Source organism: Thamnophis elegans, chromosome 5, assembly GCF_009769535.1.
Source record: "Thamnophis elegans isolate rThaEle1 chromosome 5, rThaEle1.pri, whole genome shotgun sequence".
Taxonomy (NCBI): domain Eukaryota; kingdom Metazoa; phylum Chordata; class Lepidosauria; order Squamata; family Colubridae; genus Thamnophis; species Thamnophis elegans.
This window is the reverse complement of record NC_045545.1, coordinates 38894790-38913319: the sequence shown is the minus strand read 5'-3', so window position 1 is coordinate 38913319 and position 18530 is coordinate 38894790. Positions and strand designations below refer to the sequence as shown.

The window sequence follows — 18530 nt, the reverse complement described above, 5'->3', positions numbered from 1 at the left end:
CAGAACCACACGGGGGGACCTAGTGAATGACCTGCAGAGAGCTGGAACCAACGTAACAAAGGCTACCATTAGTAACACACTACGCCAACAGGGACTCAATTCCTGCAGTGCCAGTACATGTCTGGGCCCCTTTGAAGTTTGCTAGCGAGCATTTGGATGATCCAGAAGGGGACTGGGAGAATGTCATATGGTTAGATGAAACCAAAGTAGAACTGTTTGGTAGAAACACAACTGGTCATGTTTGGAGGAGAGAGAATGCTGAGTTGCATCCAAGAACACCATACCTACTGTGAAGCACGGGGGTGGCAACATCATGCTTTGGGGCTGTTCTCTGCAAAGGGACCAGGACAACTGATCTGTGTACAGGAAAGAATGAATGGGGCCATGTATCGTGAGATTTTGAGTGCAAATCTCCTTCCATCAGCAAGGGCATTGAAACGTGGCTGGGTCTTTCAGCATGACAATGATCCCAAACAGACCGCCCGGGCAACAAAGGAAATGCTTCGTAAGAAGCATTTCAAGGTCCTGGAGTGGCCTAGTCAGTCTCCAGATCTCAACCCCAGATCTCAACCCCGTAGAAAACCTTTGGAGGGGGTTGAAAATCTGTGTTGCCCAGCAACAGCCCCAAAACATCACTGCTCTAGAGGAGATCTGCATGGAGGAATGGGCCAACATACCAGCAACAGTGTGTGCCAGCCTTGTGAAGACTTACAGAAAATGTTTGACCTCTGTCATTGCCAACAAAGGATATATAACAAAGTATTGAGATGAACTTTTGATATTGACCAAATACTTATTTTCCACCATAATTTGCAAAAAAAAATTCCAAATCAGACTGTGTCTGGATTTGTTTTCTCATTTTGTCTCTCATAGTTGAGGTCTACCTATGATGTCAATTACACGCCTCTCTCATCTTTTAAGTGGGAGAACTTGCACAATTGGTGGCTGACTAAATACTTTTTTGTCCCACTGTAAGGTTGAATCTGCTTTGCATTATTTTTAATATGGATCAGAGCATCAATTATAGAATTTATTAGTTTAGACTGGACATAGCTATATTAGAAACATTCTAAATGTTTATTGATAGATTATATACGTATCTAAAAGAAGCAGTGTTTTATTACACATGAGGATTTTTTCTCTTTCAGAATCCAAATCACCAACCAGAACGTATTTTACCATTGAGTTTGCTTGAACTCTGTCAGAAACTTCGGGATGGTTCACTCACACCTGATAGTGTTTTCTACACCTATGTGGATAAGGTGAGGGATCATTCCTTAAGCTAACAAAAATGAGAAATATGTGTAGGGTAGGATTATTATGACTCAAGTTGAACGTTTCTTGAGGATCCATAAACATTTTTTAAAAAGTAGATTTGAAAATTGTTTTAGGAATCTGCATTTTTCTTGTGGGTCATATTTTCTGTTGCTGTTATAAGGGTCTCAATAGTGACAGAAAATTTTATCTCTCTTGCATAGAAAGCATTTTATCAGTGTAACAATAAACTTCACAAACAGACTCTCCAGCTAATTATTCAGAGGGAAAAAACACTCATTGAGTTAATACTCATTAGGCTAATACTCCAAAATAGGTGTATATACCATGTTTCCCTGAAAATAAGACAGGGTCTTATTTTCTTTTGACCTCTGAAATAAGCACTTTTTGGGGAGGTCATTATTTTTGAGGTGCAAGAAGCGGCGATCGTGTTCCGCTCATGGCTGCTGCTATGTTGCAATATTTTTGGGGAGAGCTTATTTTAGCACATGCACTCAAAAGTCCGATTGGGCTTATTATCTGGGGAGGTCTTATTTTCAAGGAAACAGAGTAGTTTGTTTCCCAAAAAAGCCAACATCAGGTAATCTTTTCAAGTCTTAAATCTATTAATCGAGAAATAAAGTGATAATAAATACACAAAAGTGAAACTTCTAGTAAGGAAGAAGAAATTGGCCTATACCAGAAATAGATCCAAAGTAGCAATACCTACTTGTTGTGGCCCAGCAGGAGCCGTTGGAGCTGCCAATGGACTCCGATAGCGAGGGACCCTATGAGTTGGCTATGGAAGATGTGGAGGATCCTGGGCAGGTTCAGGGACCAGAGAGGCTGGTTAGCCACCCAGAGGCGCCTGAGGCATGGAGCAGTGGGGAAGATCAAAGAGAGTTTGTCCCTGACCTCAGGCAATGGAGCAGTGGTGAAGATCAAAGGGAGCTTGTCCCTGACGCCAGGCAAAGAAGGGTGGAGAAACGGAGGCAGCAGTTACATAAGAGATAATCAAGCACAGGTGATTGTGGCTTGGCTCCTCCCAAGAGAGTATACAAGAAGAGACTTTGGGAGGAGACCTTTTGTAGGACACAACCGTTCATAACAAGCTGGAGAAGCTCTTGTTTGTCTTGTATTTCTTGTCTGTGGCAATCTGGGTTGCTGCCAACGCCTTGCCAGTGAGTCGTGTTGGGCTTTCAGCCAACAGGATTGTAATTGTGTAAATAAAGAGTGGCAAATTACTAAGCCTGTGTCGGCGTTAATCACCGGACGGAGGCGGGGTCAGACCACCTATTCTTCAGCAGAGTGAAACCTGGTTTTAGTATTTGGATCGGAGACCAACAGGAAAACTTAGGGGTATAAGCTAGTTAGGCAAATTGAAAAAATATCCTAGAAGAAGACAGTAGTAATATTCCATATTGTTACCCAAACCAGCTGTTAAATGTGATTGTAAAGCATTAAGAGCTGACCCTGATTCAAAGAGTCATTCAGTCAGTTTTTCTTCAACCTCTTGACCAAAAGAGGGAAGTGTGAAGCAATTTTTTTTTTACCCTCTGGCACTGATATATACCTGCTGGGTGAAAATTTTTACCCAGGAATATTCAGAACCTACTTATCTTCTACATTGGGAAACTCCAGTCTTTAGATATGAGAATCATTGGCATTGAACAATAATGCCCATATAGAAGAGAATTAGTTACCTTGTTGAGAAAAAGAAAAGGGTAACACAACTCACAACTCACAAGAGAAAATAAAGAGGTAGAGGAAACAATTGTCTTCAGACATGAGGTAGTTTAGTAGAGCAAATAGACTTTCCTTCAAATTTCTGTTTTTTTTCTCCTCTTTGTAAAGGCAGGCATCATTTCACAGGAGAATAAAAGGGGCTGTCTTTCCCTGCTTTTTCTAGGCCTTGAAAGTGACTGCAGATGTCAACTGCATAGTCGATTACTTAGCAGAGAATGAATCCCAGCTTCTGCATATGAACAGTGAAGGAGAAAAGGGCTTGCTCTATGGAGTTCCCGTCAGCATAAAGGAATCCATTAACTGCAAGGTATAGCTGGGGTGGGCCTTGGGTGGGTATGCAGAGCTTTTGTGTGTCTAAAGAAAAGGTGGATGTACAACTTGTATTTCATTATATAATAAGGAGCACCTTGGCTTTGGATTTGAATTGCTTCTAGCAGATGCCTATACATCACAGGTGTCAAACTTGTGGTGTCATATATCACAAGGTTTTTTCCCTTCGCGGAGCTGGGGTGGGTGGGGCTTACACGTGACGCATCCACCCCACAGGCTGCCAGTTTGACACCCCTGGTGTACATGTTAGTCAATATGAGATCATTTTTTCATCTGCCTGTATCTAATAGCTCAAGTCACATAATGCTGAGCCCTGCTCTCTTTTATAAAATCTTTATTTTATTTATTTGTTACATTTTTATGTTGGCTACCTCCCTTCTAAGGTGACTCTGGGCAGTTTAAATCCTTTCTGATAGGGCCTGGAGCAGGGTGATATGTGAGCCTGCAAACTAATGCACATTTTTTTTTAAAAAAATCGATTATTGGTTTCTTGTAAGATACTGTTTATATTTGTGAGTGTTACCTTGAATGGTTTTGCAGTTAGGCAAATCAAATAAATAAGCAAAGAGCCATGTTGCATATTGTGTGGGAAACAGCTGCATCTTAAAAATGTGCTAAAAATGTGTTTGGCTCTGTGATAACCAAAATAAAATTTACCTTATTCTAAGGCTTGTTTCACAGCAGTCTTAACATTGATTGCTGTCTGCTAAAACATACAAAGTTCTCTGATACCAACTGGGTTACCACATTGTACTGCATAATGGTTGCTTAATTGTGATTTTTAAAAAAGCATTAAAATATAAACTAATATAAGGGAAGGGAATAATAGGACAAGTTAAAAAATAACAAAAAATACAAAGACAAATACCATATTTTTCGGACTATAAGATGCACCAGAGTATAAGAAGGACCAAGATTTAAAAGAGGTAAACAAGAAAAAAATGTTATTGCCTTCCCTGGCCCCCAGGAGTACTCTGCAGGCCTCCAAAACTCTGTGTGTCCAGTTTTTCGCAAAAATGGGGCACGTATAGGGTTTGGGAGGCCTGCAGAGTGGTCCTGGGGGTTGGAGAGAGCAAATATGAAATGCTGGGGGGTGGGTTGGGAGGCCCGTTTTTTGCAAAAGCGGGTCACGCAGATGGTTTAGGATGCCTGCAGAGTGCTCTTGGGGGCTGGGGAGGGCAAAAACATCCCATGCATTGCGTTTCTGCCCTCCTCATCCCCTAGGAATACTCTGCAGGCCTCCCAAACCCTCTATGCGCCTCATTTTTGTCAAAAACAAGCCTGTTTTTGGTGAAAACAGGACACGCGGGGCGGGGTTTCCGGAGATCAAAAATAGCTATATTCAGTGTATGACACACGAACATTCCCACCCTCTTTTTTGGGGGGAGGGGGGGAGGAATGAGTGTGTCTTATACTCCGAAAAGTATGATATATAACATAAGTGACCTCTGACTTTTTCCAGTAAAGAAATATGGTAATAATACTATAGCCTCTCTCTAATGAACAATACCAATACTTAAAATGCGTTATAAAACTAATATTCAACATACAAAAAATACAATAGTCATAGTATATTCTTCACTTAATTTTTGTCTAACTTATAATAAACTGACAAATTTGAATAAGATATTTTGCAGAAGGGAAAATAAGACAATTCTTAGAGAAAACTAGAATAACTAAAATCCCAGAAAAATTTAAGATAACATTGGAAGAAAGAATTACAATGATGGAGGTAACAGAAGGCATCAAAAGGCAAAAGAAGGGGAAAACACCAGAACCAGATGGATTACCGGCAGAACTGTACCAAATATTACAGGAAGTATTAAATAATGTAATGTTGGAACTTTTAATGTCTTACTAAGGGAGGCAAAGAACCAGAAACATGGACGGAGGCATATATAACGCTTATATCAAAAGAAGAGTCAGATCTACAACAAGAGCTATAGACCTATTTCATTATTAAATGTGGATTATAAAATTTTTGCATCAATAATGGCAGAAAGATTGGAGAGACTTTTAAATGAATTCATACACATAGACCAAAATGGATTTCTCCCTAAGAGACAGATCAGAGACAATATGCGAATTGTATTGAATACGCTAGAGTACTATGAAGCCCATCCAGAGAAGCAAATGGCGTTGTTATTTCTGGATGTACAAAATGCCTTTGATAATGTGAACTGGCAATTTATGATAATGCAACTTCAGACGATGGGATTTGGTGAGGGATTCATAAATATGATTAAAACAATATACAATAACCAATCGGCAAAGGTAATGGTAAATGGTGAGATGACGGGAAAGATAGCGATTACAAAGGGAACTAGACAAGGATGTCCACTATTGCCATTGTTATTTATACTGACACAGCCTCAAAACAAGCCTGTTTTCTTTCCAAAAAAAAGGACATGAATAGCCTTGAGGAGGCTTGTAGAGTACTCCTGGGTGGTAGTGGGGCAAAATTGAGCAAAAAATGGCCCATTTTTCGCACATTTCTGCCCTACCCAGCCCCCAGGAGCTCTCTGAAAGCCTTCTAGAAGCTATGCACGGCCATTTTGGTAACGGGGGCGGGGTTTTGGGAGGCAAAAAATGCTGTATTCAGTGTATAAGACGCACCCAGATTTTCAGCTTCTTTTGAGGGAAAAAGGGCCATCTTATACTAGATTGTGCAGAGATGAATAGATTGACAATGAAAATAAATGATAAAGAGGAATCGGAGTACTTCGAGACATGGGGAAAATTTTATGTTTGGCTAGAGAAAGGAAACTAGAAAAGAAAGTAGAGAGAAGATACGGAATCCAGACGATGCACTATTAAATGGAAAAGTGGGGGGGGAGGGGAAAACGGAAAAGAAAATGTTAAATATACAAGTATATATTCAAGAGCGAGATATATGGGGGGGGGGGCGAGAAACATAGGATAGATTAGCGAAGGTAAGGGAATAAGAAATGATACCAAATTATATTTGGATCTGCAGAAATACCATCCCAAGAAACATAAACTGAGATATGAAAGAGACTCAATAGAAAAGGACGGGAGAGAGGAGGAGAGAATGAAAGGAAGATGGGAGGAAAGAAAGGTAAGGAGAGGAGGATGGAAGGGAGGGAAAGAGAAAGAGAGGGTAGGAAAGGGAAGAGGAAGAGTAGGGGAAAGGTAAGGGAAGAAGGAAGGGGAAGGAGAGTGTCAGCACCTCTCCATTGGGTAATTAGGAAAGAAGACCACGAGACTCCATAGGTAGAAATCAAGTGTACTTTTACTAATTATAAATGATTAAAGGCATAACGAAGCGAAGACTGATTATTTAGGCGCGAAAGCGATTGATATATAGAATGACCCATTCCCCACTCCTTGGCATCACAGTTACAGTCCAATCATAATTCTCCCAAGTGTCAGGTGTGAGATAACTTCAAAAGGCATCACTAAGATGGCATGTCGGTGCCGTTAGTCTTGGCGGGAACCTCCTACGCATGCGTAGTCCGACAGGCAGCTGAGCTCCAGAATCTTCCTCCAGCACAATTAGTAACCCCTCCCAAATACCATGCCCTCCCTCCCCGTTTCATGGCAGCCGAAGCAGCAGCAAAGCAGAGGCTGACAAAGAGGAGGAAGGAAAGAAGAGGAGGGAGGGAGAAAAGAAAGGGAAATAAGGTGGTGTTACAACAGGAGGAAGGGTTGGTAAATGAAGCAACCCAAACTGCATATTAAAACCTATTAAATGAAATAATAAATGTATAAGAATGACAAATGTAAAGAAGAAGAATTAATGTGAAGGAATACTTAAAATGGTATGTAACAAAAAATAAAAAAAATTCTGGAAAAAGAAAAAAAAGAACTTTCAGTATTTTTCTAGTCAAATCAAATCTCATCTCGTCCTCAAAACTCAAAGTCAAGATCTGATTTTTTCCTTGTCTTGTAAGAAATCTAACAGTGGTCAAGTTGCAAGAAAGTTAGTCAAGTTGCTTTTTTTCTAATTAAAGCAGTCAACTTCACCATCTAGCTAGTTCCATTAATTTGAAAGACTAATCTTCAATTGTGGGTATGTCCTCTTTCCATCTTTGTATAGCAACCTTGTAGCCAATGTCTACGTACACACAAAGCCCCATGTTTTCTTCCCACATGTTTATCTGCCATCCCTAAGACCTTGTGGTTTCTTGAAATGGGTGGAATCATATAATTTAAATTGGAAGCTGTGGTTTAAAAACCACAACTAACCTAACTTGCAAAGTCAAAACCAAACTGGCCTAGTGTGATGTATAAATTCAATTATACTGCTAATTAATCTAGCTTACTCTGAGCAGTTCTTATGCCAGGGGTGCCCAAACTTGGGAACTTTTAAGACTTGTGGACTTCAACTCCCGGAATTCCCTTGCTGGCTGTTCACAAGTCTTAAAAGTTCCCAAGTTTGGGCACCCCGTCTTATGCTGTTCAGGATTTCAGGGAGAAATTTTCTATCAAGAATTTATCCTTGGATCTTCTGTATAATAACATTCTTAACGTTCCACAGGGGAACTAATAAATACATTACTAATGTGTTGCTGCTTTTTGACATATTAAACCCAGCATCACTGAATGGTGTCTGATATTTCTATGAGGAACCTGAATTTCCTTCTCATCTTTATATCTTTTCCTCATCACAGGGCTATGACACCACTTTGGGCTTTGCAAAGCATCTCTTCCAACCAGCAGCAGAAGATGCTGTGGTAGTGCAGGTGTTGAAACATCAAGGAGCAATTCCATTCGTAAAAACAAATGTTCCCCAATCTCTACTTAAGTAAATCATGTATATATTTTTTGTCATTGTCTATGTTTTGATTTTTATATACAGGTAATCCTTGACTTAAGACTATTCACTCAGCAATCATTTAAAGTTACAGCAACACTGACAGAAGGGATTTATGATGAAGTAAATCATTTGACGTTACAGCTGTTGCAGTGCTCTTGTGATCAAAGTTCAGGTGTTTGGCAGCTCATCTGCATTTACTGTACTGTAGTGGTTCTATACAAATTGGTTTGTCATCAACTAATTAGACTGTACTGTATGATACTGAAGTGGGTGATTCAAATTGACCAAAGGACCGGTATTTTCACCCAGATAACAGTACCCCTTATCTCTACCATCACACCTTTGGGCAGCACTTTGTAAGTGATAATTGTTAAAGTTTAAGGAAGCTTATTTTTTAAGAAGTAGAAGAATTGAGCTTGACCAAGTCTTTATGATGCTGCTTAGGACTTAATTGCTTATAATAATCACCATGTCCTCTTCAGAATTCAAGAAATGTCTTTTTTTTTAATTCTGAGAGAAAAGGAAAAAAATCCTTATTAAGAGGCAAATTGTAAATACCATTGTTTCAGATTAAGATTAATCAAGGGATACAGTATAATTTTATAAAAAGGCTAATTGAATCATATTCTTAGATCACTACCTGGAAGAACTATTAGGAAAATATTTGGAACTATTCCAAAACCAATTGCTGGCAATATTCTTTGTCTTTTCAGTTATGATTGCAGTAATCCGATCTTTGGAGCAACAGTGCATCCTTTGAATCCCACAAAAAGCCCTGGTGGATCGTCAGGAGGTGAAGGAGCTCTTATTAAAAGTGAAGGATCCATTCTGGGCATTGGCACAGATATAGCAGGCAGCATTCGTATCCCAAGTGCCTTTTGCGGAATTTGTGGTTTAAAAACCACTAGCAACAGAATTAGGTTGTATATAAACACTATTTCTTAAATACAGAGTTTAAAATATGTATATAATTTCTCTCAGAGTCCTGCTCTATTCCTGATCTATTATAATTGTATATTAGAGTTGCCAAGAATGGGAGAACTAATAATTAATTCAAATAGCAAACATTAATCAATCAGATCATTGACTAGATCAAATCATTCAACCTTTGTTGAATTGCTTTTTACATCTGCAATCTTATGTCCACTTCAAGTGAATTCTGTTTAACCTCTGAATAGGCTGTCCTGTTTTACCCTGTTTTACCCTGCTGTACCCTAATCAAAATGTGAAGTTCTAATGTTTTTTGGTTATGTTTTAATTAGTGGGGCAGAATATAAGTCTAAGTGCTATTAGATTATTGCTAGTCTAATAGGCTTGGCTGGAATCTTGACTATTTTAATTCGTATGAACTAATCATGTTCAACTAGGTAAACCGGAAACATTCTCAATATGTCATCTGTGTTAAGTGCTGAAATAAGTTCCCCTTTCGAATGTAAAGAAAAAGGGATTGATATTGAAAATTGGGAATCTAGACAGCTTTACTAAAACTATTCTCTGATGTCTCTGTAGCAAAAAAGGAATTGTTCCATGCATTGCTGGTCAGAAAGGAGGTAAGATACTATTATTCGATTGGATAAATGGGAAGCTTGCTTCCAGTGAATAAGTTATTCTTTGACATCCTTGTTCTCCCAAAAACAGTTTCATCAATTTACAAAGTAAATTACAACACAAAGTAAAATTTTAAAATGTTGGCAGTGGCAGTTTTTTAAAAATGTATGAACTCAGCTTAATGATTTAATGCCAGTAACACATTCTCTGCTCCATTGGTGGGTTCTGGATCCCGTTGCAACCAGTACAGTTGCAATGGGGCCCGGCGTGCACCACATGAATGTGTGCAGCATGCATATGCATACTTACTTCTTGTGACGCCTCTGCAATGCTCCAGCTGCTCGGCGGAGCATTGCGCAGGCACCGTGAGCTATGTGTGCGTGCGCGGAAGTGCTGAAGAGGCACCGGTACGCCCATAACAGGGCGTACCGCCTGCAACCCACCACTGCTCTGCTCCCTGAATGTTTTATTGTCACTTTCTCTTTTAAAAGAAAAAAGGTTTTGAAATTAGCAATGGGATATTAACAAGAACATACAGAAAAATGTGAATGTTGGTAGTTGCTTCCTAGTCTAGGGTATTTATTTATGTATTTAATTGATTTATATGGCTGCCCAACTTGCAAATTGTGACTCTGGGTGATTAACAAATTGTGACTAACAAAGGACTACACGTAGTCCTTAATGTGTGACCATAATTGAAACAAACATTTTGGTCATAAGTCATTCCAGTCACAAGACAAGAGTTCACTACATGACAAGATTTGATTTTATGACAGTCAATAAGTGAGTCACTGTGGTTGTTGTGGCAGACCATTCACTTAACAACTGCAGTGATTTGCTTAACTGTGGGGAAAAGGTTGCAAAATGGCCAAAAGTCACTTAACAACTGCCTTGCTTAGCAGTGGAAATTTTGGGTTCAGTTGAGAGCTACTTGTATCATCAGTGTGTTGATGATGTCTAGAAAGCTTCACAAAGTCAGGATCTATGGCTAGAGCTCTCCCATGCTGACAATGACAACTGGAATTGGGCCTGGAGAAAGGAGGGGAACACTACAACACTGGGTATCATCCGCTCCCAGCCTCCAAAGTTGTTCTAAAAAGATACCATGATCAAAAGCCACTGAGAGATCAATGATTCCCAGTTGGCTCTAGGGATAATCTAAAAGTGTAATCAATGACATCTCAATATTACACACTGGTTTAAGTGTTCTTTATTTGTGGCAGAAGTACCTACAAATTCAAGACATGTAACATTCAACACTCAGCAAATAAAATAGGTATAAAGTAGGTCATAGAAATGAAACACATTGTAAAAAGTATGTTGAATAAATAGGATTAAAACTGAATGACATTTGTCCAGTATTGGGCCGTGTCGACAGCATTTTCTCTTGCCAGCCTGAGATTTTCCCTCATAACTGTTGAAGGACATTGAATGTACCATAGCATACGTGAGATGGATTATTCTTCCTTTTTTTTTGTAATTTTTTTTTATTTTCAAAACAAACATACAAATCCTCCTTCTTTACATACTGTAGAAAGTGTATCAACTGGTTACAAAAGGCTTTTGTGCATCTCTTCCACTGTCATCAAATATAATTCATATTAATTCAAATATCTTAACTCAAATATTTATTATATTACCATCATCATGCCTCCACTTTTATTTGACTTTTATTTAAACGTCCTTCATCCTAAAATATACCAAGATTTAATTCATAACCACATGCTGGCATTTCATTTACTTATTTATAAAATCCTCCATTAACATAAAATCCTCATATCCTGTTTTAGCTAAACATCCATCATATTTAATACCAAAATTTTCTAATCTTCCATGTATATAATTTATTATCATTATCCTTTCTTTATTTAACTATATCCTATAGCATAACATTTTCTCCCTATTAGTTAAAACTTAACTTTGTTTTTTTATTATTATTGTTATTAATAATCTTTATATATAGTCCAAAAATATTTCTAACCTTCCCTTCTCATATCCCATTATTACTTATCATAACAGCTCAATATTGTGTACATTACTATAATTATCAATTTTTATTTAACTATACCTATTATCACTGGATTTAACTAAGTTTAGCTAATTTTGAGTTATACTCTTCCATCTATCAACCTGTATCTCTCCAATAGCAAAACAATCTTACATCTACTGCCATTTGTGGATCCAATTCTCCAAACATTTTTTTAAACAAGTCTGTACAGAGTCCTCTTTGCACCTTGTTTATAGTATCTCTCATATAATGTTGACGCCCTCCTTCTGTTTCCTTTGTCAACTTATCTTTAATTCTCAGCAGTGTTATCAAATATTTTGCAAATAGTATTTCATAGTTCATAAGTTCTTTAATGCTTTCTTCTCCTTCTATGTCCTGTCCTTTCAAATAAGTTTTCTCTCCATTTAATTCCTCTTCGAATATTCCATTCTTTCCTCCCTCAGAAATAAACCAATTGCTACGAATATCAACAGGCTCAAACTCTTCCATTTCAATTTTTTGAATTTCCATCTTCTTATTTTGTATTTGATGAACATCCTCAGTTTTTTTATCACATTTTGTTGCCAAATGCACCAAATAGTCCAATTTTCTCTCAATTCTTTCCTCTGTATCAAACACCCTCTTCAAAGCTAAAGGTATTGCTTGAAGAGACGCCATGTTTATACACAGTTGTATTTTTTCTTAGAAGCTCAGCAAGATTGAAACACACTCGCAAGCAAAAACAAACTACAGAGGAACGGCTGTACAATCTTATCAGATCTTAAGCCAGAATAGCCAAGCAATAAAAGTGTCAAGATGTAAACAGCCAATTTGTAGCTTAGAGAGTCAGAAGAAATGTTAGGGAAATCCATCCATTTGAAAAGGTTTACTTAGAATCAATCCATGTAAATAACATTTAGAAAGTAAGATAACCACTGTCCAGAACCATTACAAAAATCAAATTCGCCGCTAAGTTCTTCTATTCTTTGATTTAAGTTAGTTTTTAAATTTTATAGGCAGTCCATTTTTTTTAAAACAATAAAAGTTTCTCACCAGCTTAACACTTCTCCTCCGTATTGCCCTGACTTTGTCAGCCTTGATAGACTGGAATTTTTATTGCCAGCAGAAGACTTTGCCTTGCTTTTCTCGGAGATTTTGTGATATCCCTGAGATCAGCAAGATGTAATCTTCCTGTTCACCATCTCTTCGGGATGATTTAGGTCCGTTGGAACCCCCCAGCAATAAAAGTGTCGAGTGCGATCTCAGAACTTTGAGATCGTGCGTCGTCTCGTCATGGCATCGGCCCCTCCCCCCAGATGGATTATTCTTCTGTAATGGTATGTGGAATTGACCTTGGGAGACAGGAGAAAGAGCCATATGGCAGGCAGCTGTTTGATAATGATTGCAGTCTGAACAGTGGAAGATGGAGAAAGGCCCTTAGAAAGGCTTTCCTAGTTTTCAGCAGAGTGGAAGTAAAGGAGGCAAGAGATACTTTCAGCCATGTGGGCTTCTGCTGCTGCAATCTTAGTATTCATGTTCCATAGTTCTTGTCTGAACTACCTCAAAAGGTATGACACCTGTCTAAAACTTGATTGAAAAGAGCACTGTTAAGCCCTTTTCATCTAGGGCTTTCTGGAACTGCAAACCAGCCACCTTCTCAACAAAGTTCTCCAAAAAAGAGAAGATTGAAAATAGAGAAGAGTAAACAAATGTCTTTTTATTTACAGTACTCTTTAATCATTTTTTGATCCTATTTTATTGAAAAATTGCTCTGCTTATGGTGTTATGAAGAGTTCAAATGGGGAAGAGAGGTCATTCATTCTGAAAAGTAGGGAATGAGTTGACTCTTTTTTAAAAAAGTGTTTTTTTATTTTTCCATTTTCATAACATATAAGCTCATGTATACTATTACATAGCCAACATTATATTGTACTATTAAATGTTTACATCAATTCACCTTACCATCAACTCCCAAAAGCAATTATTGGCTCTTCTGCTCTCCATACACCATATTTGTACTTTATCCATCACTTTCTTCTCCCTCTCTCCTCCCCCTCTCTACCTCCTTTCTTCCCTCTGTCATCCTTCTCTACTACCCCTTCCTCTCTCCTTCTCCTCTCTTCCTTTTCCACTCCTCCTTTCTCTCCTCTTCTCCCACCATGCCCTCTCTCCTATCCCTCTCTTCTTCCCTTACCTCTCTCCTCTACTTCACACTCTTCATCTCATTTACTTGGTATATTTCAGCTTCTGAGTGAGCTCCATTTTATGTTTATGTTGTACTTATAATTCCTTTTCGATATACATATTTAATTTTGACATATATCTTCCTCCTTTTTAAAAAAAAAAAGAGAACAAAAAAGTATACCGTGTTCCCCCGAAAATACAACAGGGTCTTATTTTCTTTTTATTTACAAAATATGGCTTTGAGCTTATTATAGGGGAGGGCTTATTGTTTTGGGGTTGCCGGGCAGCTGCTCTCTTGCAAACTGGCTCCCGAAGAGCCGGGCACAGCCTCGGGCGAAGCAGTCATGAGGTGACCAAGCTCACGAGCAACCGCCCGGCAAACCCCCTGTCAGCCTCTGCTTCGCTACTGCTTTTCGGCTGCCATTGAAACAGGGAACGGGGGCATGGTATTTGGGAGGGGAATCATTATGTACTGGAGGATTGTTATTAGGAGTTATTCTGACCATCTCTCTGCGCATGTGGATGAAGGGAGTTTCCCGCCGAGGCCAACTGTCCAGCATTCCAACCTGATGATGATTTTTGAAGACACCTCCCACCTGACGGTTGGATGAATTATTGGACTATGAACTGGGGTGTCAAGAGGAGGGGATTGAATCATATATGATATCTATTGCTTTCGCACCTTTTTACTCAGACTCAGCTTTGCTTTGCTTCTCATCGTTTGTAATTAGTAAAAGTACACTTAATTCTGAATCATGGAGTTGAGTGGTTTCTTTCTTGATTATTAAACAAAGATGCACCTGACACCCCCTCTCCAGCCAGGCAGAGTGCCATTCACTGACGTAGGGGATATCCCTAAGGCGACAAGCCACGTGGCGCTCTGCCCGCTCCCCAGCTCCCGTGGCTTGGCACATTAGGGATACCTGCTAGGTCAGTACATGGAGCTCTGCCTGGCTGGAGAAGGGGGTTGCGTGAGTGCCTGTTCCGCCCCCAGCAGGCATGCCTCCTAGCCTCAACATGTCCAGGCCCAGCTCTCCCTGCAGCAGCTGCCGCCGCGCTCCGAACATAATGTTTTCTCAGGTTCCAAACTCGGCTGCCGAGTCTTCCAGCAGCGGCCGCTCTAGGAGTGTAGATGTACATGTAGATGTAGATAAATTTATTTATAGGCCGCCCTTTTCCCTGAGGGGACTCAGGGCGGCTGACAACGTATAGGGAAGGGAGTACACACAATGACATATAAAAACAGTACGTAATTAAAAATAGAAGCAACATTCATCATTCGGGAGGGGACGGATTATAATCTTTAACCCCAGGCCTGACGGGATAGCCAGATCTTGAGGGCTGTGCGGAAGGTCTGGAGGGTGGTGAGGGTACGAATCTCCACGGGGAGATCGTTCCAAAGGGTCGGAGCTACTACTGAAAAGGCTCTCCTCCGCGTAGTTGCCAGTCGACACTGACTGGTGGATGGAACTCGGAGGAGGCCTAATCTGTGTGATCTAATAGGTCGCAGGGAGGTAATTGGCAGGAGGCGGTCTCTCAAGTACCCAGATCCACTACCATGGAGGGCTTTATGGGTGGTAAGTAGCACCTTGAAGCGCACCCGGAGATCAACAGGTAGCCAGCGCAGCTCGCGGAGGATAGGTGTTATGTGGGCGAACCGAGGTGCACCCACAATCACTCGCGCGGCCGCATTCTGTACTAGCCGGATGCTCTTCAAGGGCAGCCCCATGTAGAGCACATTGCAGTATTCCAGCCTAGAGGTCACAAGGGCACGAGTGACTGTTGTGAGAGCCTCCCGGTTCAGATAGGGTCGCAACTGGCGCACCAGGCGAACCTGGGCAAATGCCCCCCTGGTCACAGCCGACAGATGGTGATCAAAGGCCAGCTGTGGGTCCAGGAGGACGCCCAAGTTGCGAACCCTGTCTGAGGGGTATAATATTTGGCCCCCCAGCCTGAGTGATGGAACACTAGCCAAATTATTGGGAGGGAAGCACAACAGCCACTCGGTCTTTTCCGGGTTGAGTACAAGCTTGTTAGCTCTCATCCAGTCCCTAACGGCTTTAAGACCCCGGTTCATCACGTCCACCGCTTCATTGAGTTGGCACGGGGCGGACAGATACAACTGGGTATCGTCCGCGTATTGGTGGTATCTTATCCCGTGCCTCCGAATGATCTCGCCCAGCGGTTTCATGTAGATGTTAAATAGTAGGGGGGACAAGACCGACCCCTGCGGCACCCCATATGTTAGGGGCCTAGGGGTCGATCTCTGCCCCCCAACCAACACCGACTGCGACCTGTCCGAGAGGTAGGAGGAGAAACACTGCAAAACAGTGCCTCCCACCCCCACCTCCCGCAGTCGTCGCAGAAGGATACCATGGTCGATGGTATCGAAAGCCGCCGAGAGGTCAAGGAGAACCAAGATGGAGGCATGGCCTCCATCCCTGGCTCTCCAGAGATCATCGGTCAATGCGACCAAAGCGGTTTCTGTGCTGTAACCAGGCCTGAAGCCGGACTGGAATGGGTCAAGGTAACTGGCTTCCTCCAAGGACCGCTGAAGCTGAGAGGCCACCACCTTCTCAACAACCTTCCCAACAAAGGGGAGGTTGGAGACTGGACGATAATTGTTAAGAACGGCTGGATCCAGGGATGGTTTCTTCAGGAGGGGTCTCACCACCGCCGCTTTAAGTGCGGAGGGGAAGATCCCCTCCCGAAGGGCGGCGGTAACAACCGCCTGGATCCAGCCCCGTGTCACCTCTCCACTGTTGGCAACCAGCCAAGAGGGACACAGGTCCAGTACACAAGTGGAGGCACTCACAGCTCTCATGGCCTTGTCCACGTCCCCGGGGGCAACATCCTGAAACTCAACCCAGCGATGGTCTGCCAATTTGTCCTCCTGTGCCTCGGCTGGATCTGCAGAAGTGGAGTTCAAATCCGACCGAAACCGAGCGACTTTGTCCGCTAAGAACTGGACATAGTCTTCAGCCCTACCCTGCAAGGGTTCCCCCGTATTCCTCCTATTTAGGAGGGAACGGGTTATCCTAAACAGGGCGGCTGGGCGAGACTCAGCAGACGCAACCAAGGTGGCAATATACGATCTTTTTGCTGTCCTAAGTGCCCTGATGTACTCCTTGGTGCAAGTTGTTAAGAGTGCTCGGCTCGATTCGGATTTATCGGACCTCCATAGGTGCTCTAGGCATCTCCTCCGGCGCTTCCTCTCCCGGAGCTCCTCGGTAAACCAAGGAGGTCTCCGGGATCCGCCACCTCGGAGCGGCCGTAGTGGCGCAATCCGGTCAAGAGACTCCGATGCTGCCGAGTGCCAGGCAGCAACCAGAGTCTCCACCGGACTGTGGGCGAGAGTGTCAGGAATAACCCCAAGCTCCGTCTGGAACCTCAAGGGGTCCATAAGTCGCCTGGGGCGGAACCACCTGGTCGGTTCCTCCTCCCTACAGTGGGGGTTTGGTCTCCGGAAGTCAAGCCTCAGTAGGCAGTGGTCTGACCACGACAGGGGTATGATCTCATTACCCCTCAGACCAAGATCACAGTCCACTGCTCCGAGAGGAATACGAGGTCAAGCATGTGACCTGCTGAGTGAGTTGGGCCCCAAATTACCTGGGTCAAGCTCTATGGTTGTAGGCTGGATGCTGGAAGACTCTCTGTCCAGAAAACTCTCTTACAGAGTCTTCCAGCAACCAGCCCACAACCATAGAGCGCACTCCTAGAGCAGCCGCTGCTGAAAAGCTCAGCAGCCGAGTTTGGAACCGGAGAATACGTTATGCTTGGAGCGCAGCGACAGTGCCTGCTGCTGCAGGGAGAGCTGGGCAACTCCTCCCTCCGGCCAGGCAGAACGCAACTCCCCTAGCGGTATCTCGAAGGTGGTAAGCAATGTGAGCGCCTTCCCCCCCCCCATCACCTTCAGGATACTGCTATGTCGGTGAGCGACGCTCTGCCTGGCCGGAGGGGGGTGTTGACCAGGGGGTTTATTTTTGGGGGTGGGCTTATATTTTTGCCCACGCAAAAAATGTGGCAAAGTTTTAGTTTCAGAACAGGTTATATTTTCAGGGAAACATGGTACATATATAGTCATTGTACTTTTAAACCCCAACCTTCCCCCCCCCCAGCCTATTTTTGGCCGAGATGTAGACCTGACTACAATTCCCAGCTATTCTCATTATATTTGTATAATTATACATCCTTACACGCCCCCAATTTGTGATTCTGTCTTTAAATCTCAATAGTTTCCCATTGTAAGTATATTTCATGTTCCCTCTCCATTTTTCCATATCTTAGATTAGATTACCCTTAATTGTGTATAAATGGCAATCCTTGCTGTTCAATGTTCATTACAATTCCCTTAATCTACTATATAGAATAACAAACTGTACACATCTCACTTTATTCATCATGTTAAAGATTATATATATATCCATGTTTCATATATTTTAACCCATGCTTAATTGTCCTTCTACTGTCATGTTCAATCAATTAGCAATTCAGTTTAATTATGTAAAAAAGTGATTCACAAACCTCTGCTTTACAATCTCCCCATATCAGTTTCATATTTTGACCTTTATTTAATTATCTTTTTATTACCATATTCAATCAGAATGAGTTGACTCTTGAGGAGTTAATCACTTTTTGGTGAGCTTCAATGGTTGAAACCTTTGTCTCAGAATTTCCCCAAGTCCTAAAAAGCTATTCTTA

General features: G+C 41.5%; 1 protein-coding gene across 2 annotated transcripts in view; it reads left to right on the top strand.

The window, feature by feature from the left end:
* The window catches only part of LOC116509680 (fatty-acid amide hydrolase 1-like), a 45893-nt gene that overhangs the window by 3436 nt on the left and 23927 nt on the right, over nt 1-18530 (top strand). Inside the window, exons 2-7 of one of the 2 annotated variants that reach the window (XM_032218937.1) lie at nt 1149-1262; nt 3164-3307; nt 6308-6409; nt 7965-8098; nt 8824-9030; nt 9620-9660. In XM_032218937.1, coding sequence (XP_032074828.1) covers nt 1149-1262; nt 3164-3307; nt 6308-6409; nt 7965-8098; nt 8824-9030; nt 9620-9660 — 742 coding nt within the window. The remainder of the gene's footprint in view (nt 1-1148; nt 1263-3163; nt 3308-6307; nt 6410-7964; nt 8099-8823; nt 9031-9619; nt 9661-18530) is intronic. The other variant, XM_032218938.1, reaches the window with a different exon arrangement.